The sequence below is a fragment of the Rana temporaria genome, chromosome 10 (assembly GCF_905171775.1).
Source record: "Rana temporaria chromosome 10, aRanTem1.1, whole genome shotgun sequence".
Lineage (NCBI taxonomy): Eukaryota > Metazoa > Chordata > Amphibia > Anura > Ranidae > Rana > Rana temporaria.
Window position 1 is genome coordinate 55,969,879 of NC_053498.1, and position 26,660 is coordinate 55,996,538.

Sequence of the window (26,660 nt, forward strand, 5' to 3'; positions counted from 1 at the left end):
ATATATATATATATATATATATATATATATATATAAATAAAATTCAAGCAGGCACATAGCAGAGGATATCAGTATTCCAATTTGTAAAATAAATAATGCATCCTGTGTCCAAGGCCAGCAGGACCAAGCCTGAGGGCCCAAGCCACAAAGAAAGAAAGGGAGGATGAAAAGAAAGAAAGCCAGCTAGAAAAGTAGCATGAACAAGTAGCGATGAAGGGAAAGAGGAATAGAAATGGAAAAGAACAGCAAGAAGAAAGTAAAAAAGAATAAAAGAAGATAGGAGAAAGAAAGAAGGAAGGGGGTCCACGGGGCGGGGGGAACAGAGGCTCATCAAAGAGAAAGTAGTGCTGGGTCAAACCGTGAAGGGTGGTTGTAAGCCATCCAGGGTTGCCATACCCGGAGAAATTTATCGTGGGTATCTGCTAACACAGCAGTAAGTTTCTCATTAACCATAATATCATTAATGCAGTTTTTAACTGCTTCGAAGCTGAGAACCGGGGTCTTCCAGGCCCTTGCAATGATCAATTTAGTTGCAGTAAAAACATGTGCCGCCAACTGGCGTTCAGGGCGGAGAAGCTCCGTGATCGGTTTCCATAAAAGGGCCTCAAAAGGGTCCCTCTTCAAGTTGGTATCAAAGAGGTTGCGGAGCAACGCATAAACTCTAACCTACAGTCTGCATACCCTGGGACAGGTCCACCAGACATGTGCCATCGTACCCTCCTGAGAGCATCCATGGAAACACAAAGGAGAGTAGGAAGGTATGAAACTCGCCAGCTTGGTCGGGGTATAGTACCACCTATAGAACACTTTACAAGCGTTCTCTTGAAAGAGAACATTCGTAGAACATTTAGACAATGCCATGGTCATAGCCTGCCAATCTTCCGGATCGAGTTGCTTCCCAAGCTCAGCCTCCCACTGGAGGTGATAAGGTCTCAAAGGCGGTCTCTTAGAGTTGATAATCGCGGTATAAATCAGAGATATGAGACCCGGGGAATGGGGGCGCGATCTACATAAGCTTTCGAAGGGGGTCATGATATAGGGGGTAGGTTGGGATCTGAGAAGGCGCTGAAGGAAATGTCGGAGTTGTAAGTAGCTATAGTGTTCCCTGAGGGGAATATCATGGGAGGAACGTAAGAGTGAAAAAGAAATAATCTTGGTTGGAGAAAGCATAGAATGAACATCTACGAAGCCATGTTCAGTCCACCATGCAAACTGTAAGGGATTATCCCTACCTGGTGGAAATAAGGGGCTATGAAGAAGGTGAAGTAACGGAAGATGAGGGGAGATCAGACCTGCAGAATATTTAACCGCATCCCATAACCGAAGGGAATGGGCCAGAGAAGGACCTATAGAAGGTGGGCGATGTGCTCGAGGGAGCCATGGAAGAGAGGCTAGAGGCGTCGGGTGGGAGTCCACCAAATCAAAAGTAGCCCACAATGGCATTTGCTGTTTCTCATGGAGACGAGACAATGGAGCGATACCCGCCACAGTATAGTAAGCATGCAAATTAGGAACCGACAGGCCACCATTAATTCTGCGTGCAAAAAGCACCTGCCTCTTAATCCTGGGCCTCTTAGAGCCCCAGATAAACTGCATAAGTTTACGTTGGTGTATTCTAAGGATATGAGAGGGTACCTGGACAGGTAAGACCCGAAAAATCTCCTATTTTCAACTGCAGTAGTGGAAACCTGCTGATAAAGTGCCTGGGCTTTCAGCCATCTACGTACAGAGTCTAAGGTGGGGGCATAAACACACATCTCTTCTGCCTTAGCAGCTTCACTCAGTATGATATTTTCCCACTCTTTCCTTTTGGTTTTAATAGCAGAGATTTGTGTAATAATTATCTCCTGTAAATGAGCTTTCATGGTGTCCCAAACTACCACTGACCTCGCTGAACCTTGATTATATTCCAATAACTCTGTGATTGCTTTGGCAATAGGACTAGAGTCCAGAAAAAGCACAAACCAAAAGGGGTTAACCTTCCATAACCTGTGTTTGGGAATGGGAGACATAGCTATTTTCACACTAAGAAAGGAGTGATCAGAGATGTTCTGTGGGGCATATATCAGAGATTCAACCATCTGGTGTGCCAGAGTATTGCCCAAACACATATCTATATGTGAGAGACATCTGTAGGACGCTGAGTAACAAGAAAAGCACTGCACATTTTTGTCTCTACACACTTCCTCAGTCTATTTCATTAAGTAATTGAGCAAAAGGAATTGGCCCCCCGGCCGAGAGCTACAGCCAGGTCTGGATGAAAACGCATCCATCTGTTTATCCATGACGTTATTAAAATCACCCAACACCCAGATAGGGATATTGGAGTATGAAGCTATCGATAGAGAAAGGCGGAGAGACATATATATTTGCTATCATACATACCAGCATCTTTAATTTGCACAATAAAAAAATGGCCCTGATTGTCCACTATGGAGTGCATTAGCTGAAAAATACAGCATGTGATATTAGAATGCTGACACCTCTGGAGTAGGCTGTGTGAGTGGAGTGGAACTGGGTAGGGTAGCTGTGGTGTTTAAGTGCAGATGCAGAAGTGGTATGGAAATGCATTTCCTGTACACATACTACAGCTGGATTGTGGGCCTTCACAGTAGAGAAAAAAAGCCACCCATTTCACTCTATAACCCAGCCCCCTAACATCCACGATATTAGAGTACATACATCAGCCATAGAAAAAAGAAAAAACACATGTCAGACAGAAAAATCAGGTTCCAATAATGGGTAAACAAAAGGAATGACTCTATTTGTAGGCAGTCATTAAGGAATTTCTGAGAGCTCCACAGGAGAATTATGAACAAATGGATGCTCCAAATAAGGTCCCAGTGAATGGGCAGTAACCTCCAGCAGAAGAAGATGATTCCAGTTGAACAAACATAAAAAATAATGGATCCACAATGGCTCAAAGGGGATATGTTCCAGAAATATTTAGACAGAATAAAGATGGATAAAGCACCTGGACCAGATGGCATACATCCACAGATCCTAAAAGATTTGAACTCTTTCATTTCAAGGCCATAGTTTCTAATTTTTAGGGACTCATTAATGACAGGAATATTACCATTGGTTTGGCCCAGGGCCAATGTGGCTCCCATATTTAAGAAGAGATCAAAGTCTTTACCAAGTAACTATAGAACTATATAAACCTGTTAGTTTAATTTCTATAGCTGGGAAGATACTGGAGCGTTTAATAAAAGAACACATAGACGAGTTTTTGTTGGAAAAACAATTCATTAAAGACAGAAGTTGTCAAACAAACCTGATTGCTTTTTATGAGGAGGTACGTAAAACCTTGGACAGAGGGCTTGCTGTGGACGTGGTTGACACAGTTCCCCACACACGGCTCATGTGTAAGGTAAAGTCTACAGGATTGGATGTATCAGTTTGTAAATGGATAGAAAACTGATTAAAAGACAGAATTCAGAGAGTAGTGGTTAATGATTCTTACTCTGAATGGTCTCAGGTTATCAGTGGTGTACCCCAAGGTTCAGTGTTGGGACCCTTACTTTTTAATATCTTTAAAAATGATAAAGGGTCTGGGATTAAAAGCAGCATTTCTGTATTTGCCGAGCTATGCAGGGGAATAACGTCTTTACAGGATGACACAAACTTACAAACCGACCTCAATGCTCTGTCTAATTGGGCAACTAAGAGATGAGATTTAATGTTGATAAATGTAAAGTTATGCACTTGGGGGCTAAGAATATGCATGCATCACACATGGAGTACAACTGGGGGAATCAATTGTGGAGAAGGATTTGTTTTTTTTTATAGACCATAAGCTCAATAATAACAATGCCAAGCTGTGGTTTCCAAAGCGAGCAAAGTTCTTTCTTGTATTAAGAGAGGTATGGACTCCAGAGAGAGAGATATCATTTTGCCCCTGTACAAATCATTAGTAAGACCTCATCTGGAATAAGCAGTCCAGTTTTGGGCTCCAGATATCAGGGAACTGGAGAAAGTACAGAGAAGGGCAACCAAACTGATAAGAGGCGTGGAGGAGCTCAGCTATGAGGAAAGATTAGAGGAACTGAATGTATTCACTCTTGAGGAGAGGAGATTAAGGGGGGATGTGATCAACATGTACAAATACATAGGTGGTCCAAATAGTGAACTTGGTGTTGAGTTTCTCACTTTAGGGTCATCACAGAGGACAAGGGGGCACTCTTTACGTCTCCAAATACAGAAAGGTTTCTTCACAGTAAGAGCTGAGAAAATGTGGAATAGACTCCCTCCAGAGGTGGTTCTGGCCAGCTCAGTAGATTGTTTTAAAAAAAGGCCTGGATCCTTTCCTAAATGTACATAATATAATTGGGTACTACAATATTTAGGTAAAGTTCATCCAGGGAAAATCCAATTGCCTCTTGGGGGGATCAGGAAGAATTTTTTTCACCTGCTGTAGCAATTTGGAGCATGCTTTGCTGGGGTTTTTTGGCTTCCTCTGGATCAACTGTGTGTATACGTTTGTGTATATGGGATTGCATTTTATTTTTTATTTTTTTCTTGGTTGAACTTGATGGTCTTTTTTTCAATCTGACTAACTATGTAACTATGTAACTATGAATTCATATGTAAAGTCACTAGAAGAACTGTATAAATACAAGTACCTAAGCATGTATTTTATGCAGGATATTTTTCCATGTCTGCAAGCAAGAACCTGCATGCCATACAGAAAATATCAATATGCCTCTGTAAATGAGCCTTAATGGCCTGATGTTGATAGGCAAATGCCACTCACTTCTTGTTCATTTGAGAGATATTTCTGATTTGCTCCTGAGATCCTTCACAGGTGCATTTGGCCTGTAGTTTCCAAGCTGCTTTATACTGTTTTGCATTTCCATTCATTTGTATAGAGATAAAAGCATTTCTGAAGTGGACAAAAGCCTGTTGAAGTTAGACACAGCCAGTCAACTATCATTTAGACAGGCTAAATAGGCCTGTCTATGGTTTTGACACATGATAGAGGTGATGCATAAAAGAGGTGATAAGTACAGGTTTACATTTTAGACAAGGTTTTAGTTAAAACTCTTTTCAAAAGATTATTTAAAAATGCATTAGTTGTAGGTATCCTATATCTTACTGTATTTGTCTTTTTATTGCAGAGTGTTTGGATTTGCAATAGTTGCTACATCAACGTTAAACATGTTAATCCCATCGGCAGCGAGGGTGCATTTTGGTTGTGTCATCTTTGTCAGGATCCTGCAGGGATTAGTAGAGGTAAGTCTTTGATTACAATGGAGATGGCATATTAATGCTGGCGCACCTTATTATTTCCCACAACAACAAATAACAACAAATCAGGATTCTTGTTTCATTTGGAATAGAGAACACGACGGTTCCTTTGTGCAACAATTACACTTTTCCCAATATCCTTTACAAACAAAAAATGTATATGTTTTTAAAATCAGTTCTTAGGTACCACTAAAGTTTAGTACACACAGGCTGAATGTTGGGCGGCATGGGCCAGTTCAATAGAAACTGGCTGACATTTGGCCCATGTGTACTGATCAGTGTTTTCAGTGAATAGCGGGGGGGGAGGGTGGCTGTCCCCCTGTCTGAACACAATAGCACAGCAGAGGATATTTATGTACTAACATCCGATTGTTAGAACAGCGGCTCCGACTGATTGTCAGTTTTTTTTGTTCAAACAGCTGGGTTGAATGAAGAAAAAAATAGTAGTGTGTACGAGGCATAGTAGAAAAAGTTGTAATTGCAGCAGACATCTCCAAGCTTTGTCAGTTTGCCATGTTCATACAGTATAATTGTTTTTTTTTTCTTTGAGTTCACTCTGTATTAAAAAAGACTCTTAAGGATCAGAAAACAAAAATTGGAATTGAAGTGCCATGCCACTGCTAAAGGGTCAAGTCCAATTTTATTGCAATAAGACCATTATTGCAAATTGTTAAGGGATATTTTACAGACTGGGATGGTACCAACCGATTGGCGAAAAGCAAACAAGGTATCCATATTCAAAAAAAGGTTAGGATATATAGCTGGAATCTACAGACCAGTCAGTCTACTATCAATAGTATGTATATATATATATATATATATATATATATGTGTGAAAGAAATTATAAGGGACCATATCCAAAAATTTGCTGATGAAAATAGTATCATATGTAGTAACTATTATTGATTTATGAAGAACTATTCTTGCCAGACAAACCTTTTAACATTCTATAAAGGAAATTCGCTTTAATTTGGATAGAGGAAGGCCTGTGGATGTAGTGTATCTAGATTTTGCTAAGGAATTTGAAACAATTTATCTACAAATAAGGTATTTTGCATTGATGACATGGTATGCACCTGGATAGGAAACTGTCTGCAGAAGCATGTCTGGAGGGTGGTGACTATTCTAATGGCATATTTTCTAAATGGTCTTGGGTTGCCAGTGGGTTGCCCCTGTTCTCTGTCCTGGGACCAATTCTGTTTAACTTGTTCATAAAAAATTAAAGGTATGAAAAAAATATTTTCCCCTTGAGGAGATGGGATTTTAATGGCACAGTGACTTAAACAGAAGTAGTATAAAAGTAATAAAGTTTAATTGTATCAAAATTGACTTAGCGTAAAAAACATATAATGAAAAAAATCTGAAGTAAAAAGCTCACCATATCAAGCATGATATAACAGCAATACTGGTAGATTTACATAGAAAGTGCATTAAACAATTCCAATGCATTTCGGAGTAACCTTGACTCCTTCCTCAGGGAGAGATCTTTTTGCAATCAATGCAAGTATAATCTATAAGGAAAAAAACGAATTACAAACATATTCCTCATATTGTACAGCTGCTGTCTCTCTGAATAGCAGAAAGCGGGACAGTGGATAGAAAATACTCACAGTGCCTTTAATCCATCACTCGACACAGGACAGCACATAAAAATATGTGATAAAGGGGGACCACCATACAATGCACATGTAAGACACTAAAGTAATAGAATATGAAGAAAAAGGATGATCTCTGGAGACCATATGAGGGGCTCAAAAAGAAGCTGTGTTGGGCAAGCATATGCACACATACATATAATGTATTGAAGAGTGCCTGGGGGTGCAGCTACATATGGAGTAGGACCTGTATTAGTCCTCTCCAACTAGTAGTGGTTAATAATCTGAATAACAGCCGGCTGAGACCTGCATGATGAATAATAATGAAATTGTATATTGGATTCTTCAGTCTATATATATCATGATCCTGCAACAAAATTGTGCAGCAGATGTCAATATATAGCCACCTATCTAAAGAAAATGAATTCCAGGTATGGTCCTATGCACATAGCAGATAGTGTGTAAGTTTGTGCAGTGATCAAGGCGGTGTGCCTAAATGCATCTTCTTTTGTACTTTTTTTTAACGTGTGCCAATAAAAGTATTTACATTTGATATGGACATGAAGTTGCCAGCCCTTCTTTCTTCTACTATTGTCTAAGTGTTGTTCAGACAACACAGCAGCTTGAGCACCCTAACATGAACTTCCCTTTACATCCAGGAGGATTCCTTTGTGAGAGCACTGCAATCTCTTGTCTACATAGTGTGTAAGATGACCTGGTGAGTTCCCAATACCACAGAGGCAACAGACCTCAAGGTGAATGAAACATGGAACATATTAGACAATAAATCAGTATCTCTCACTATATCCTACTACATGCCATATGTATGGTGCAAAGGAGCATCAAAACAGAGCATACCTGAGTGCATCCATTTGCAGTGTCACAATGTATGGTGGGATTGATACCCGCAATTGAGGGCACCTTCTCCCCTGTATTTATATTGCTGCTATTGATTGGGCAGGATCCTCCCCCAGTGTGAGCGTAGAGAAAAGCTGAACGTGGAAGCTCAAGGCAGGCTTCCTTATTCTGCCATTATGTAAGGTCCCCCAAGCATGCGGCACGCAGCGTCGTCCCGCCCACACATCCAAAGAGGTGGCGGAATTGTCAAAAACTGTCTCCTGTTGTTATTATTTTTTTGACACTTTTTTTGGTGAATGGGTAGGGATACAATTTATTAAACAAAAAGACAGACAATAGGGACAAAAACAAAAAACAAACAGCAGAAACAGTCAAAAAAATAATCAATAAACACAAAGTAAACCACAAAATACAACAAACAGCAAAACAAAAACAAAAAACCAAAACAAAACAAACACCAAGACAGTGGTTTACCAAAGACTGGCTGGCCAATGAGAGCATAGGATGTAGGCACTCTGATGAATCGTGTAGACAGTTGTGGGGTCTGAATGTAAAGATTTAAGTGTCCCCTCATTGTAGAGATACACCGAATGGCAAGGACATATTAGTTGACCCCATAGGGAACATATAGTCCAAATTCAATATAATCAATTAAATAGATGTTACAAAATATAAAAAGAAATAGACTAGGAAGACAAAGGTTGAGCTCCAGTGGACTAGATTATTTTTCCATACCTCCAGATGTATATCCTTCCAAGAAGGGTTTATAATTAACTGCCTCATTAAGGCCTGCACAATTAGTGGCTTAAATCCATTTAAGCTCCCTCTGGAGGAGGAGTTTATTCCAGTCCTCTCCTCTATGGTTAGGATGAACCCTATCAAGGGCCAGAAACTTGAGCTCAGGGACTTGTCCGTTATGCATACCAATTACATGTCTTCCCAGAGGTAATTCAGGATCACGTGTCTTCATACTCAAAACTTGTTTATAGGGGGCGTGGCTACCGGGCTTTCTGCATGGACGTGTAGGCAGAGAGCTCCGCGCCAATCGTAGGGAAATCAACTTACCGAGGCTCCGTCTACGGCTCTATCCCCTCCAGATCGCTCCACCAGATCGCCCAGCATCCCGGGATGGCTCGCAAGAGGAAAACAGCTCCGCAGGTACAGAAGCTGTCCCACTTCTTCTCCCCGGCGTCCCGCGGCCTAGTCCAAGATGGCGCCGGCGGCGCCTCGCCGTCCTCCTCCAGCGGCTCCGGTTCGGCCCCAACGAGTCCTAACCCACTTCCAGGTGAGGCACATAGGTCCCCCGAGATCTCCTCACCCCTGGTGCGCAGCCCAGCGAAATCCAAGCCGCGGCTTTCCCCTGAAAGCTCCGGTGGGAGGGCGGACATACTGCAGGACTCATTGAATGACACCAGGGAGCTGGCGGCACCCATTAACTCTTTCCCCACTGCTGACAAGCCGCTCTCAGACACCATGTTGAAAGACATGCTGGTGTCCCTCCGCAGCTCCCTCCATGCGGACATGATGGAGTGCATGAGGGGTTTTAAAGCTGATGTGCAGGAGTTGGGGGGCAGAGTGGATCATGTGGAACAGAAGATGGGGGAATTTGCCTCATCTTTCAACTCACTGGTGGATGCCCATAACGACCAGGAGGATGAACTGGCTTGGCTCAAAACAAAGGTCTCGGACCTGGAGGACAGATCCAGGAGGAACAATGTTAAGATCCGTGGTGTCCCTGAATCTGTCCTCCCCCACCAACTGCAACAGTATGCACAGGACCTTATGAGGTTGCTGGTCCCCGACCTGTCAGACGCTGATCTGGCTATTGACAGAATACACCGCTTGCCTAAGCCGTCCTACCTCCCCGAGAACATACCCAGAGACGTCTTAATGCGGGTACATTTTTTCCAAATAAAGGAGCGCTTCATGATGTCCTTCAGGAAGAACAAAAACCCGCTTCCCCAATATGATTCTGTTCAATTGTTCGCCGACCTCTCACAATACACAATGCAAAGACGCAGGGCTCTTCTTCCGGTCACCAAAGCTCTACGCAACCATGACATCGTCTACAGATGGGGCTATCCAGCCAAACTCACCGTCACGAGAGACAACCACTCATCTGTGGTCAACAACCTCACAGAGGGCTTGGCCCTCCTACGCTCTTGGGATATCGTGCCGGCGCAGGTTGATGGAGACCAGCCCTCTGCCTCAAAGGTTTCTACCCAGGACTCATGGCACAAGGTGACCCACAAGAAGAAGAACAAGAAACGTCTCTCTTAAGTGCCTCGGTTACTTCAACAGTTTGATACTACATGCTTCCCTACTAACTTTGTTATTTTCCCCCCCGTGTTAAATGAGCAGACCCCCTGCTCTCAGATTCTCAAAAGAATCTCCCTTTTTACCGTTTGACTTGGTTCTGATCGAACTTCTTTGCTGTTTAAAGACCACTAACCCATGTGGCATTGTTTTGTTTTTCTTTTCTCTTTTCTTTTTTGTTCTTCCCCACCCCCTACCTAGAGATGGACTTCACCCCATGGACCAGGACTTGTCGAGATCCTCGCCTCCGAAAACAACACCTTGGCTTTCATCCCTGCTACACCAGCTTCTTCAACCAGAGGTACTGTTACATCTTCACCCCACGTTGCTATGGTTCTTAACGTAATATCCTTTAATGTGCATGGGCTGAACCACCCTGCTAAAAGAACTGCTCTGTGGAAAGAGGCTCAGAAATTACAGGCGGACATCTTGTGCATACAGGAATCCCACTTTTTATCCTCCAACCCCCCTTGCCTCAAACACAAAAACTTTCCCCATGTGTTTTGCGCCTCAGCCCCCAATAAGAAGCATAGAGGAGTCGTCACGGCCATAAGGGACTCTGTTTTGTTTAAACTAGAAGAGGTGGTCTCCGACCCAGCGGGCCGGTTTGTGATTCTTGTGGGGGAGTTTAACAACCACATGTACACTATTGCTAACCTTTACGCCCCCAATGCCAATCAGGTCAGGTTTGTCAACAAGGTCTTTAAGAAAATAAGTGATGTTAAAAAAGGTAATGTTATTGTATGTGGTGACTATAATATGACGGTTGACTACAGTGTTGACACCACATCTAAATCCAAACGCCCTCTTCCCTCCCTACACCCTGCTCTTCTCAGAGAAGACTACTACGATGTTTGGAGGTGTCAGCACTCTAGTGAACGGGACTATTCCTTCCACTCGACCAGACACAATACCTACTCCCGTATTGACATGGTCCTCGTCGACAAAACTCTTCTCAGGGCGGTCACCTCCTCCGCCATCCACGACATCTCGTGGTCTGACCACGCACCTGTCTCCATTTCGCTGGCGGAGGGGATGACCCCTAGTCCTGCTTACATCTGGAGAGCAAACGCAGGGGTATTCCAAACTCAGGCCCAGGTGAATGCTATCACCAAGCAACTGAAAGAATTCTTTGAGGTGAATGAGGGGTCAGTATCTGACCCGTCAGTCTTGTGGTGCGCCCACAAGGCCTTCATCAGAGGGATTCTCCTCCAAATTAGCGCTAGACTAAAACGCCAGAGAAATCTGAAGATAGACCTTCTTTTGAAGGAAATCAGATCTTTGGAGGTGCAAAATAGGGCCTCGCCAACTCTAGCCCTGTCAAACAAACTGGTCGGCCTTAGGTGCGACCTTCGGCGATCACTCCTAGAATCTCATAACAAATTTGTTAACGCCCTGAAACTAACGTGCTACTCCTCTGGGAATAAGGCTGGCAAATTTCTGGCACGTCGCCTGAAGGACCAGAGAACTCGTACGAAAATTCCTTACATCCGCAGCCCACTTAACAATAGCAAACTGTATGACCCGAGAGACATTGCCAACTCTTTCGCAGACTACTACTCCGCCCTGTATAACATTAAAGAGGATAGCTCCACCCCACAACCCTCAGATCAAGACATACAGAACTTTCTAGCTGACATATCCCTCCCCGCCCTGTCACCTACACAACTCAATGCACTTAATGCTCCCATCACATCTGCAGAGATCCAGAAAATCATATCCAAGATGCCCCTAGGTAAATCCCCTGGCCCTGATGGCCTATCTAATGACTACTATAGAACGTTTGGTGAGATCCTGGCACCCTCACTGTGTTCAGTCTTTTCACAAGCCATGGTTTCTGCTAGTCTCCCTCCTGAGATGCTTTCCGCTTATATTGTCACAATCCCCAAACCTGGTAAGCCTCCCGATGTTCCCTCAAACTTCCGCCCCATTTCATTATTGAACACAGACGTTAAGCTATATGCCAAAATTCTAGCCCAGAGACTTCTGACTGTCATCCCTTCCCTAGTTAATCCTGACCAGTCTGGCTTTACTGCGGGAAGACAGGCTTCAGATGCCACCCGCAGGATCATAGGGGTTGTACAGTGTGCTTGGACCTCTCGGACGCCTTCTCTGCTCCTCTCTCTGGACGCGGAGAAGGCGTTCGACAGGGTCCATTGGAACTATATGTCCCATACCCTAACTAAATTCGGGTTCCAAGGCCCCATTATGTCTGCTATTCTGGCCCTCTACTCACACCCTTCAGCCCAGGTTTTCACATCCAATTGCCTCTCAAGACCCTTCCACATATCCAACGGGACGCGACAGGGATGCCCTCTTTCTCCCTCCATTTTTAACCTCCTAATCGAACCTTTAGCAGAAAAAATTAGGGCCCATCCCCATATCACTGGGTTCTCTATCCAAGGTATGTCCCATAAAATTAATTTGTTTGCTGATGATATCATCCTGTCCATAACATCTCCGTCATCATCACTCCCCCATGTTCAGGAGGTTTTGCACTCCTTCAGCAATATTTCTTACTATAAGGTGAACGCCTCCAAATCAACTATCTTACCTATGCACCTACCAACCCCCACCCAAGCGTATCTGGAAAAAACCTTCCCCTACTCGTGGGCCAAGAAGAGCATATCATACCTAGGTCTTCAGATCACAGCAGACCCCTACGGACTGGCAGATGCTAACTACCCAGCGCTAATAGCGAAACTCAATAGGGAGTCGATGCGCCTTTCCAAAATAGAACTCTCCTGGGTTGGGCGTCTTGCCTCCTTTAAGATGTTGCTACTTCCCCAGATCCTGTACATTTTTCGCACACTCCCTATTCCCTTAAAAGCCCACCATCTCCGTTCATTAAACTCTATCCTTAGGTCCCATGTCTGGGGTTCACATAAGCCCAGATGCTCTAAGACACTCTTAACCAGACACAGGTCAGTCGGGGGTATGGGCCTAACGGACATAAGAGACTACTACCGTGCCTCCCTTCTAAACCAGCTCAAGGTGTGGTTCACAAACCCCCAGGCGACCCCCTGGTGCAGTATTGAGAGATCCTTGAGTCCCACCAAGGACTTGGTCTCCTTGCTGTATCTGGACAGGTGGAAACCTTTTCCTCTACATAGGTTGCCCTTGTCTCTTCGGGCCTCACTGGAGGCCTGGAGGGACCTTGGGAACAGGACCGATCCCCGCGACGCGCTGGTGGAGGTTCCGGTCCCTATTGACGTCTTAGAAAGCGCAATCCCCAATGTTAGTCTTAGAGGGTGGAAAGACAAGGGTATCACGCAGATTTCTCACCTCTTCAGTGCTAACCGCATTTCCACATTTCAGTCCCTTCAGGCAACATACCACCTTACCCAATCAGATCTGTACAGGTTTCGCCAAGTATCACATTTCCTTAGCTCTCTCAGTGAACACAGAATACTCCTCCCAGATCAGATATGGAAGTTCTACGTATCCACATCCCCCTCCACCAAGGGGATTCCCCTCTTCTACGGTCTTCTCCAGCACAGGCACTCCTTTGTCAAGTCCCCCCCATTCCTGAAATGGGAGGAAGACTTGGGCACTGTCTTCACAGACCTTCAATGGCGAGTGGCCCTCAATTCGGTGTATAAAGCATCCAAATGCACTAACCACTGGGAACTTGCCCAAAAAATTGCCCTAAGGTGGTACCTTACGCCATACAGAATGTCTAAGTTCTCCCAAGACAACTCCCCCCTGTGCTGGAGAGATTGTGGAGAGGTGGGTAATATTATACATGTCTTTTGGAAATGTAAATATTTAACAAGCTTCTGGAGGAGTCTGTTTAAATGCATATCATCTATTACCGGGATTCTCACCCGACCAGGGCCTGCGCTGGCCCTACTTGGACTGAACATTGATTCCTTCCCCCCTCAGTTCCGTACAGTAGTGACACACCTGTTACTAGCTGCGAGATCGTTGATTACCCGGAACTGGAAGTCTTCCACAGTCCCAAATCTCTCAGATGTCATCAACTTCACTCGTAACAACTATATATACGAATCTCAAATAGCCTCTAGAATGGGCCAGAGGAGAAGCTTTGACAAAAAATGGCAGATCTGGAGAGAAGTGTTTGGTGAGTGAACTTACCTCTGGTACACGGCCTTCTTGATGACAATGTAAAGCGAGCGGTGGCTCTTGTCACGTCCTGGTACGACTACTTTTCCTTATCGTAACCAGACCTTGTGATCCATCTCACCCCTGTTCTTGTCCTCCCCCCATTTCATTTTGTCTCAGTTCATTTTATGTTATGTTTTTTTTTATGCTTATGTTTACTATTGATATAATCATACTCACCTTTCTCGACTACATTCCATTCCGGTACTGGGTCCTTCCTCTCCCCCTCCAACGGGTGGTCGTTTGACATTGGTCCCTTTTATGACCTCGAGGGGAGGGAGTATGCTGGGCTGACTGCTGTGAGTGGTAGCACTTCCCCAATTTGCTTAATATGTCTCTCAGATGTAACAGTTCCTGCTTGTACTGTACTGGAAATGTGCTCCTATGATTGTGATATTTGCCTTTATTGCGTCCCTATTCTCACTGTAGTCCGGTGTCTCATGTCTTTTTGACGCATTTGTTTATATGTTTGTAAACTGAAAAATTTTCCAATAAAAACCTAATTGAAAAAAAAAAAAAAAACTTGTTTATAAATCCTATTGCGGAACTCAACCTTAGTCTTACCCACATAAAACGAGCCGCGGTCACAAATCATTAAGTACTGTAGACTGCACTGCAGTTTTGCAATTAGCAAAATGTTGCACCCTGAAGGTTTAACCACTGGGCAGAGTATATAAGGGGTCACCACATACGTATCTGCACCGACTGCATCCCCCACACATGTAAATCTCTTTGAGCCTGCAGGGGTCACATCTGTCTCCCTTTTTCCCCCTTGTATTCACTGTGAATGATATAGCGTAATCATTGATGGACTTTGCTTGTCTAAATGTTATAGTTGGCATTTTATATATAAACCTGCCAATGTTAGGGTCCATTGACAAAAAATGCCAATACTTCTGTATGACATTCCGTATTTTGTGATGTTGATTGGAATATTTTATTATTATCCCAGTGGTACTGGCCATACCCTTATCTTTCCTATTACCATACAGTAAGTTGTTTCTGTTGGGACAGAATGTGTTAAATAGCTGCTAGGCCTAAAGTGTGGGATATGGAGCTGTATAATGCCTCCACATCAATAGTGACCAAAAGTGAATGTGCTGGTATATACAGTGGGGATCGAAAGTTTGGGCACCCCAGGTAAAAATTTGGATTAATGTGCATAACGAAGCCAAGGAAAGATGGAAAAATCTCCAAAAGGCATCAAATTACAGATTAGACATTCTTATAATATGTCAGAAAAAGTTAGATTTTATTTCCATCGTTTACACTTTCAAGATTGCAGAAAACAAAAAAATGGCGTATGCAAAAGTTTGGGCACCCTGCAGAATTTATAGCATGCACTGCCCCCTTTGCAAAGCTGAGACCTGCCAGTGTCATGGATTGTTCTCAATCATCGTCTGGGAAGACCAGGTGATGTCAATCTCAAAGGTTTTAAATGCCCAGACTCATCTGACCTTGCCCGAACAATCGGCACCATGGGTTCTTCTAAGCAGTTGTCTAGAAAACTGAAAGTGAAAATAATTGACGCTCACAAAGCTGGAGAAGGCTATAAGAAGATAGCAAAGTGTTTTCAGATGTCAATATCCTCTGTTCGGAATGTAATTAAGAAATGGCAGTCATCAGGAACAGTAGAAGTTAAAGCAAGATCTGGAAGACCAAGAAAAATATCAGACAGAACAGCTCACAGGATTGTGAGAAAAGCAATTCAAAACCCACGTTTGACTGCACGATCCCTCCAGAAAGATCTGGCAGGCACTGGAGTTGTGGTACACTATTCCACTATAAAGAGATACTTGTACAAATATAGTCTTCATGGAAGAGTCATCAGAAGAAAACCTCTTCTACGTCCTCACCACAAAAATCAGCGTTTGAACTTTGCAAATGAACATATAGACAAGCCTGATGCATTTTGGAAACAAGTTCTGTGGACCGATGAGGTTAAAATAGAACTTTTTGGCCGGAATGAGCAAAGCTACGTTTGGAGAAGAAAGGGCACATAATTTAATGAAAAGAACCTCTGTCCAACTGTAAAGCATGGGGGTGGATCAATCATGCTTTGGGGTTGTATTGCAGCCAGTGGCACAGGGAACATTTCACGCGTAGAAGGAAAAATGGATTCAATAAAATTTCAGCAAATTTTGGATGGTAACTTGATGCCATCTGTGAAAAAGCTGAAGTTAAAGAGAGGATAGCTTTTACAAATGGATAATGATCCTAAACACACCTCAAAATCCACGGAAGATTACATCAAGAGGCGTAAACTGAAGGTTTTGCCATGGCCTTCACAATCTCCTGACCTCAACATAATTTAAAATCTATGGATAGACCTTAAAAGAGCAGTGCGTGACAGACAGCCCAGAAATCTCTAAGAACTGGAAGCCTTTTGTAAGGAAGAATGGGCAAAGATACCTCAAACAAGAATTGAAAGACTCTTGGCTGGCTACAAAAAGCGTTTACAAGCTGTGAAACTTGCCAAAGGGGGCAGTACAAGATATTAACTCTGCAGGGTGGCCAAACTTTTGCAGACGCCATTTTTTTGTTTTCTGTAATTTTGAAAGTGTAAATGATGGAAATAAAATCTAACTTTTTTTGACATATTATTTGGAGATTTTTCCATCTTTCCTTGGCTTCGTTATGCTCATTAATACAAATTTTACCTGGGGTTTTTAAATGAACAGTGTGCTTAACATATGATGAGAGGTTTACAACATAGGGTCTAAGGTGCTCATCGATAAGATGGCTCTCAGGTTCTCAATTCTCAGTAATGGAACCATTGCCCAAATAATCGGGCGGCCAGGGGGATTGCCAGCGCTTTTTCGTATCTTCGGGAGTGAATAGAAGATTGGAATTCTTGGGAATTCGGTACGTATGAAATTCCATGTCTTTTGGGTTATGGTGCCATTTCTGAAAGTTGTGTCCACAAGATTGTAAAAGCTGATGTTAGATTTTTCAATCAATCTGGGGGAATTAATGCTGTGCACCGTCATACGCCAACCTGTACCTGAGGGAGTGGGAACAAATTCTCATGTCTGATGAGCAGTTGTCGATGTACACGGACCACATTATCATGAGGCACCGGTATATCGACAACGTATTTATGATATGGGATGGTCCTGATGATTTCTGTTATTTTTTATGGCATGATTTTGTATATGCTCTCTCCAGAAGTCTGTTTTGAAGGATTTTAGCCTCCTTATTGAAGGACATTTCATCTGATCAATTTCTCCTTTTTCTTAAATATAGACTATAGGGCAGGGATATGCAATTAGCGGACCTCCAGCTGTTGCAGAACTACAAATCCCATGAGACATAGGAAGACACTGACAGCCACAAGCATGACACCCAGAGGCAGAGTAAGGGTTTAGTAAGGGTTTTGGGTGAAATCTCAAAGCATGCAAAACAGAGTTCCCAGCTATTGGTTTACAATAGAGGAAACCTCCTATGCTCTCACCAGCCAGCCAGTCTTTGGTAAACCACCGTCTTAGTGTTTCTTTTATTTTTGTTTTGCTGTTTGTTGTATTGTGTGGTTTAGTTTGTGTTTATTGTTTATTTTTTGTTGTCTGCTTTTGCTGTTTGTTTTTTGCTTCTGTCCCTATTGTTGTCGTAATGTCTTTTGTTTAATTTTCATTCTTGCTTTTACATCCCTTATTGTCTCTCTGGAGCCAATGCACTGAAGGGGTCAAGTGATGTGCGTGCCCGGAACGCGTGGGCCGTTGGCACTGTCTTTCTGTCCCTGCATCTTTGGCCTGTGTTGACATTACCAGGCGGACACAAGCTTGGAGTTTTTCTCTGGCTATTCCTGTTCCGGAGTGTGGCTATGATCAGATAACATCTAGACCAGCGCTCCCAGAATCCAGCTGACGTATGTGCTGTGTCTTCCAGATGGGGACAGATCTTTCGATCCGTGCCCTGCATCATCGTGGCTCTCTATCCTGCGCTGACACCTGACGTCACTGGGTCCATGTCTGCAAATTGGTGGGCATGTGGTGCCATTCCGCCACCGTCACCTCTTTAGATGTGGGGACAGGGTGATGCCGCAAGCTGCACGTCCGAGGGACCTTACACAATGGCGGAATACGGAAGCCTTGAGCTCCCTTGTGGATCTTGCTCTCCACCCACACTGGGGGAGGATACTGCCCAATCAATAGCAGTTATATAAATACAGGAGAGAAGGTGCCCTCAATTGCCACTATCAATCCCTCCATACACTGCACTCAGGTATGCTCTGTTTTGATGCTCCTTTCCACCATACATATGGCATGTAGTAGTATATAGTGAGTGATACTGATTTATTGTCCCAGATGTTCTCACCAGGTTATCTTACACTCTATCTGCTGTGTGCATAGGACCATACCTGGAATTTATTTTCTTTAGGTAAGTGGCTATATATTGACATCTGCTGCACAATTTTGTTGCAGGATCAAGATATATATAGACTGAATGATCCAATATACAATTTTATTATTATTCATCATGCGGGTCTTAACTGGCTGTGATTCGGCTTATTAACCACTACTAGTTGGAGAGAACTAATACAGGTCCTACTCCATATGTAGCTGCACTCCCAGGCACTCTTCAATACATTATATGTATGTGTGCATATGCCTAATCAACACAGCTTCTTTTTGATCCCGATTCACTTTATAGTGGTAATATATATTTGGTAAAAAAAAATTCTATCTTTTCAGTTATTCCCTCCAGTCTAGCCATCGGGTCCCAGTGCATACAACCTTGGCCCCTCATATGGTCTCCAGAAATCTTCCTTTTTCTTTATATTCTATTACTTTAGTGTCTTACATGTGCATTGTATGGTGGTCCCCCTTTATCACCTATGCTTTTATGTGCTGACCTGTGTCGTGCAATGGAAATATTTTCTACTATCCACTGTCCCGCTTTCTTTCATTCAGACAGCCAGCAGCTGTACAAAATGAGGAATATGTTTGTAATTAGTTTTTTACCTTATAGATCATACTTACATTGATTGCAAAAAGAACTCTCCCTGAGGAAGGAGTCAAGATTACTCTGAAACGCATTGGAATTGTTTAATGCACTTTCTGTGTAAATCTATCAATTACTGTTGTAGCGCCTGTGTACTTTTCAGTACAGGTGCTATACTAAATTTAGTGGGGAATGAGAGAGTTACTTGCTCTCATTCAATGATTTGTTAAATTTGGCTGTCGCCAATCCTGGATTGCCCTGTGGGTCAGTCTGTGCGTCCAGGGAGGCAGTTTCATCTCTGGACGGCAGTTAGCGCCAGAGGGGTCCAGGCGGAGCCACTTCTTTCCAGCAGCCAATGAGAGGAGTTGGACCTCGCTGTGCATGCTGGGGAGGGGTATTTCTGTGGCGGAGGCCATTGGTTTGGGTTCTTTTCGCGGGTTCCTGGTTCCAGGTGCGGCACCCACCTTTAGGGTGTGCGCACATCACGGGCCCCCGACGTTATGGCCTACCAGGCCGGGGCGTACATGCTACACGGAGTTCCTGACTCTGGGCTCCTAAGGCCCGATGCAACTGATGCTACAAAGGGGGGCCCAGTGACTTACTGGATCCCCCATCTTTATTAAGAAGATCCCAAGGAGAACCCGGAGGCAGGTGATCCAATAGGGCTTGAACGAACCATCGGGGATCTGGGTGACCAGACACTGACAGGTTGTATTCAGACTGTCAGTCGGTGACCCCAAAAGATACATTGGGAGGATTCGCTCTACCGTTCAAACTTTCAAGTACTAGGCCTGTAACCCAAATGTTAATTAGAGCCAAGTCTGTGGCAGAGACTTGTTTCTTCCCAGAAGTTCTAAGTGGCACTCTGGCTGCCAGGTTGGTGAGGGGGACCTGTCCAGGGGCACTTTACCCACTTCAGCTGAAGTGGCGACGAGGAAAGAGTTGCTGTAAAAGCAGGACTGCTTTTACTCATCCATAACCTGATTCTGCGAAGTTCATTCTTCTTTCACCAACCTGTCCTGTCTACCTCAAGTTGACATGTTGGTTGTGTTGACCGGAAAAATAAAGCATTGAAAACGTCAACCAACAGCCTGGACATTCTATTACTGCTCTCATTGCCGTCATCATCCCTAGACACATCCCAGAGGTAACTTAAATACGCTGATCCCAAATTAAACCAGCGGCTCCTCCGGGGGTAGCGCTACACTGTTATGTCATGCTTGATATTAAGGGGTGATCTATACCTTACCCTTCACAAGTCAGCTTTTCACCTTGTCTTTTTTTCATCATATGTTCTCTACTCTGTGTACATTTTGATACAATTAAACATTATTACTTTTATACTACTTCTGTTTAAGTCATTGTGCTTTTAAAGTCCCATCTCCTCAAGGGGGAAATATTTTTTCCATATATTTTCGGGATGTTGGCCTATGAAAGCAGATACTATTTTGTCCAATTGTTATATCCTAAATATATAAAGGTTGGGATAAATAGTTCAATCTCAGTATTTGCTGAGGATACAAAGCTAATTAGGACAATACTGTACAAGTACCTGTAACAACAACATTCCCAGGTTGAACTGGATGTACTTGTGTCTTTATTCAACCCAATAAACTATGTAACTATGTAAAATTCAGGGGGAAAATCTAAAGAGTATCCACTGCATTTTGGGGTCCATGCAAGTCCTCTTCATCAGGGCTTGCTTGAGAACAATGTAAATGAACTAGAAGTAAATTGGACCTTTAATGTTATTTCTTCCAGTGTGGTTACAAGCACAGGTCTTGTCAGCTGCTGGTTTGGCAGCAAACCTAAAGGGTCTGGACAGCTGTTATCTCTCACAGTTAAGGCTTTTGTCTAGTACTGGAGGCTGTCATTATCCAACTTCAGGAAGCAGCACTGAATCTGGGGCTGCCTAGCACTGTTTCTTTAGGTCCAGGCTCAATGTGAGGTAAGCTGCCCTGACAGGCTTCCATCACAAAGCTTACAACAGAACTCTTGCTCACAGGAATTGTACAATGCTGCACGTACAGTATTTTGTATAAGGCAATTTGCACCAACATGTTCCTACAGAACTGCCAATTGGGCAACACAGGTGAAATAATTAAAACATTTCAATTAGAATGTTGTGGATTACTATATCTGTATTATAAACATGAAAATTAACTGCAAAAATGTATGTTAGTTGCTATACTATATATAACAATGTTGAGCCACTGGACAGTATGTCTAGTACTTCCAACATAACCCCTCATCAAGGTATGCAATATTTTGCCCTTCAATTGTCTACTACCATTTTGATTTAAAATACATTGGCTTAGTCGATGAACTACAAACCAACACAATATTATTTGAAGATTCTGTTTGTATTATATACAGTTGTATTACATGTGTGTATTAACAATCTGTTGTTGCAATTAAGGGAGTGACATACCCAGCGTGCCATGGAATCTGGAGCAAGTGGGCACCACCGTTGGAGCGCAGTAGGCTGGCCACAACAGCTTTCTGTGGTATGTCATTCAATACGTTTTACACTACATATCTTTACTGTACTCATGAGAAAGGTTTGCTCTGTGATAATATTCACACAGAGTAAAGAAGAGTGCCAAACAGTTATTTTTGTAGGCAGTGGAAAGCAAATTCCATTTATTAACATGAAAAATTATCTAAAAAGCAACCTACGAAAGCTGCCTTTTTATTTCACTGTTTAACAAAAGTCACCTTCTGGTAATTGTTGTGGATATCACAGTTTTTATTTTATTTTTGGATAGATTAGAGATTGATTACAGTCAGGGTTGTATTGCTGTCTGTGCCCCTGTTGGGAAGATTTGTCCTGTTTACCATTTTCATTGAAAGTTAAAGTAAAAGAAAATCCAAAATGCTTGTTTCCAGAACAGTAAAAGAAGGCACTTTTTTTCCAATTGAGACACTAGTTATGAGGACCTGGCGGGCCCAGAGGTATTCCCTTAATTTGCAGGGATTTCCTCTAACTTTCTGTTTATAATTAGGGACAGAAAGTTAATAGAAATTTCCCCAATGGGACACAAATGGCATTTTTTTTATGTTTTGCCTATAGCTCTACTTTAATGCAGTTATATAATCATTAATACATCACTAAGGGATTTTTTGTATTCAAGCAGTAAATGTACCTGAATTTGACTGAGTATTAGCCTCCTACAGTCTTTGTACAGCAGTGTGAGAAGATGAAGCAGTGCAAGGAACTAATCAGTATGCTGACAAGGGAGCATGTTGATGGGAAGAGAAAGCAGAGTGACAGAGAGGAGAATTATTCGCTGTGCTGCTTTACCTTTCTCAGTTTTTTTCTTTAATGGGCTTTTCATTTTTATATTATTAGTTCTGTCTGGAGTTCTGCTTTAACCCTGTCAATCAGGTGTTAGAAACTTTATCCACACATAAAATAATTTTTTTAAGCCTATTTTACTTTTTTTAATCTGTTATTCTCAATAATATACACAACCAGCAAATGTATAGGTTTTCTTTAATGATCTGCTTGCTCAGTAGGTCCAGTGTTGTCATCTTCCTCTCTAACATCATTGGCAGCTGGCTGTCTCTTATTTCTTACAGCTGGTTCTTTGATGATCCTCCCTTCGGTGCTGCTTTGTAAGCTAATGCCTCCTAAGATATGACGTGCATAACCCAGGAGGTTGCAGGGGCAGGCAGGAGTATATGTCATTTTTGCCTAAGCAAGAATGGAGGCAAGGGGCAGGCTGAACTGTAAATTTAGGGAAAAAGTAAGGGAACCTGAAAAAAAAAAAAAAGAAAAGAAAAAATCTGCAGTTTCAGATTAAGGCTGGGTTCACACTACTACACTACTTTCATCCTACTTTGCTCTGCTACATTGGTCCTACATTTATCCTACATTGGTCCTACATCCATCCTACTTTCATGAACAGGATACTACTTTGGTCCGACTTCAATGATATTCAATGGGCCTGAAGTAGGATCAATGTAGGACCAAAAGTAGTACAGGGAGCATTTTCAAAGTCGGACCGACTTGTGTAGGACGCTACAAGACACTCTCATAGGGAAACATTGAACAAAGAGCAAAGTAGGATGAAAGTAGTGTAGTAGTGTGAACCCAGCCTGAGTGGGGAAATTGGAAGGTGTGGGGAAGGATAGGAATACGGGGGAATGTAAGGTTATTGTGAAGTTCCACTTTGAATATTTTATTTTGCTGAATCAGATGTTTAAGGGAATGTATGCATTTTTTCAGTATCATTTTATACTTTATCTTAAAGTAATTTGTGAAATAACTTGTCTTTGTTTTTAATTATTTTTAGCTATTGTATACATTTTGAGATTTGTAGATTGTAGATTTGTTCTCACTGTTTCAGTGCAACTACTGTGTCTCTTTTGTAACAACTGTTGAGATAAAATAGCAATGTTAGCAATGATTCTGAATGATAGCAATGTTTTGAATGATCTGGCTTATTCATGTCCTTGTATTTGTGAAAAAAATCAGTAAAGTGCAATAAATATATTTCACTGCAAAGCAGGAAAGAACAGCAGAGGAAAATACATATACATATACAATTACAAATTATTCATAGACACAAGGTTTAAACGAATAACACTTCTTTATAATAATATTTATGTCTTTCATATGTTAACCACTTTATGACCACATGTGTGGCAGCAAAAGGGTTAGCTTTAACGCCCACATGCTTAATGTGTCGCTGGGTGACCTATGTTTATGTGCTGCGGGCTCCAAGCATGAAGGCCGAGCTTTAAAATACAGATTTGGGTCCAGGCTAAAGATCGGTAGCTGGCGAGACGAGTTCCCGATCATGTGACCACTGTCACAGCAGGAAGGGAATAATCAAAATAGAATATGCAATACATTTAAGTATTTTGCTTTACTGAATCAGATGTTAAGTGTCCTTGATTGACATTTTTGCAGCTCTGATGTTTGATTCCAGTGCATTCCATAGGTAAGGCTCTCTTCTAAAAATAGTCAGACTCCTCATTGCTGCATAAATAATTCATTCTAATTGATCGGAAAATACAACATTTTTTGTGCACACTGCTATTTCTTGGTAAACTAAGGACATCTAAAGTCATCTGTTTTTGAGAAATGGATTTGTCACGTTATACATTATTTTTTATTTTACTGATCCTCTTTATTGTCTCTTTCAAAATTAGAAGAATGTTAATATTAATACATTGAAGGTGAGATTAATACAAGTCAAATTGTCAGTTTAAGCATTTACTGTATTTCGGTTATGCTACAATTACCAGTTCGTGTATGGATCTAAGAAAAATCCATAAATTGCAATACATTAGCTTCCATTTTTACACCACTATTATTTCTATAGATTAAACATTCCTGTTTAGCATTCCTCTAAAGTGATCTTTTAGTTCTTATGGAAAAGGACTAAAGAAGGGTGACTATATGTGGATTGGGGACAATCGGTATTGTAAGGTATTGTAAGGCCATGATATAGCTATGCCAGTGCCATGTACTCAACAACAAAGCATGGGAAGAGCCACAGCAATAACCACTTTGCATCAGCAGCTTTGATGGAAGTTGTGGCAAAAACTTCTTTAAAGACATCATAGTGAAATCTGCGAAACAACAATTTTATTAATTCAATTACATTAATAAAGCATTATGCCGCTTACACACGGTTGGTCAAAACCGATGGAAATGGACTGAAGGTCCGTTTCATCGGTCCAAACCGACCGTGTATGGGCCCCATCGGTCAGTTATCCTTCGGTCAAAAAATGTAGAACTTGCTTTAAAATTCAACCGATGGACGCCTAACCGATAGGTCAAAACCGATGGTTAGTACGCAAAAGCATCGGTTAAAAACCCGCGCATGCTCAGAATCAAATCGACGCATGCTTGGAAGCATTGAACTTCATTTTTCTCTGAACGTCGTTGTGTTTTATGTCACCGCGTTGGACTCGATCAGTTTTTTAACTAATGGTGTGTAGGCACATCAGACCATCAGTCAGCTTCATCGGTTAACCGATGAGAACGGTCCTTCGGACCATTCTCATCGGATGGACTGATCGTGTGTACAGGGCTTAAGTGTTTTAGTGTTTTGCAATGTAACTTTTGCTTTGATCAGCACTTAAAGCAGAACTCCAGGCAAACAAATAAATGTAAGTTTGAAATGCATATATCAGAACTGCTTTACCTTTCAAAGGATTTTTAATTCTGTTCAGCCAGATTTGTGATCCAGACACCCCTGCTAGACAATATATTATGCAAAGCAACCTCACTTTTTTTACTACAGCTCTGTGACTCAACCTACTTTTTTTGTTTTTTCCTCCCATAAGCATGTTCAAACTCTCAACTGAAGAGCTCTGCAAAGGGTTAGGGCTCTGACTGGCTCAGAGTGCTAAAACAGAGAGGAGAAAAGGGCCCTCTGGTGGAGGTGGATAGCTGGTTAGAGGGATGATAGTGATGAAATGGCACTTCCTGCAGCACTTTGGTTAGAGGAGAAGCAACACCGAAGATATTAAAAGGAAAAGGCACCTATGAACGTTGATTCCTCAGCTGTGGCATGTGTCTATCCTTGGCGCAGTGGTAGACAGCAGTGTAGAGTTGTCCAGCAGCTGTAAAGCACCCTTGTATGTGCTGGACAGAGGAGTCAGCAGGAAAGCCTGTGTTCCGGATTCACTGCGGGACACACAAGGCTGATGACGTCAGTGGGGAAAAAGGGGCAGGAACGCATTTCGGAGCATATGCTCCCATGTCTAACGAAGGAGCCACACATGCTCCAAAATGCGTTACCGCCCCTTTCTCCCCACTGATGCCATTGATTTCCCACTACACAATGATCCTGGCACCAAAAAGCCATTTCAGAAGGCAGTTATTGTGTATTTAACACATACAGTATAAGCACATGAAATGATTTTGGAGAAATTATAATAAATGTTTCTGTTTATTGTCATGGTGTTTTCTAGGTTCCTATGCAGGAGCTGTGGTGGCCATGCCTTTGGCTGGGGTCCTGGTACAGTATACAGGATGGAGCTCAGTGTTCTACGTCTATGGTAAGTTACAACAGTACGACACAAAACACCAGAAATATACAATGATATCCCCAGATAGCAAAGATAACTTGGCACAAATGTGTGGCAGTGTTGAATTGTAATTCTGTTAACTTGCTGCACATTTTCACTGGCAAGTTATACAATTGCAGAGCACTTGAAGCACAAGTTCTAGTTGAAACTTTTCCAATTCGTAGCAAATTTGTGTGGCAGCAGACTTGCAGAGTGTTTGTAAAGAAAGTTGATCTGGAGTCATGCAGACTTGCTGAAATTGTTTAACCACTTGCTGCCCGCCAATGACATATTGACGTCGGCAAAGTGTTTGTAGAATCCTGACTGGACGTCATATGACGTCCTCAGGATTCTGAGCCACTGCGCGCCCCCGGGGGCGCGCATCGCGGCGATCGTTGTTGCAGGGTGTCAGTCTGACACCCCGCAACACCGATCAAGGTAAAGAGTCTCTCACGGAGACTCTTTACCACGTGATCAGCCGTGTCCAACCACGGCTGATCACGATGTAAACAGGAAGAGCCGTTGATGGCTCTTCCTCACTCGCG

At 42.5% G+C, this 26,660-nt stretch overlaps 1 protein-coding gene across 1 annotated transcript in view; it reads left to right on the forward strand.

The window, feature by feature from the left end:
* The window catches only part of SLC17A7 (solute carrier family 17 member 7), a 211,417-nt gene that overhangs the window by 154,362 nt on the left and 30,395 nt on the right, over positions 1 to 26,660 (forward strand). Inside the window, exons 4-6 of the mRNA XM_040327637.1 lie at positions 5,121 to 5,235; positions 21,506 to 21,593; positions 26,020 to 26,106. Of these exons, the coding sequence (XP_040183571.1) occupies positions 5,121 to 5,235; positions 21,506 to 21,593; positions 26,020 to 26,106 (290 nt within the window). The remainder of the gene's footprint in view (positions 1 to 5,120; positions 5,236 to 21,505; positions 21,594 to 26,019; positions 26,107 to 26,660) is intronic.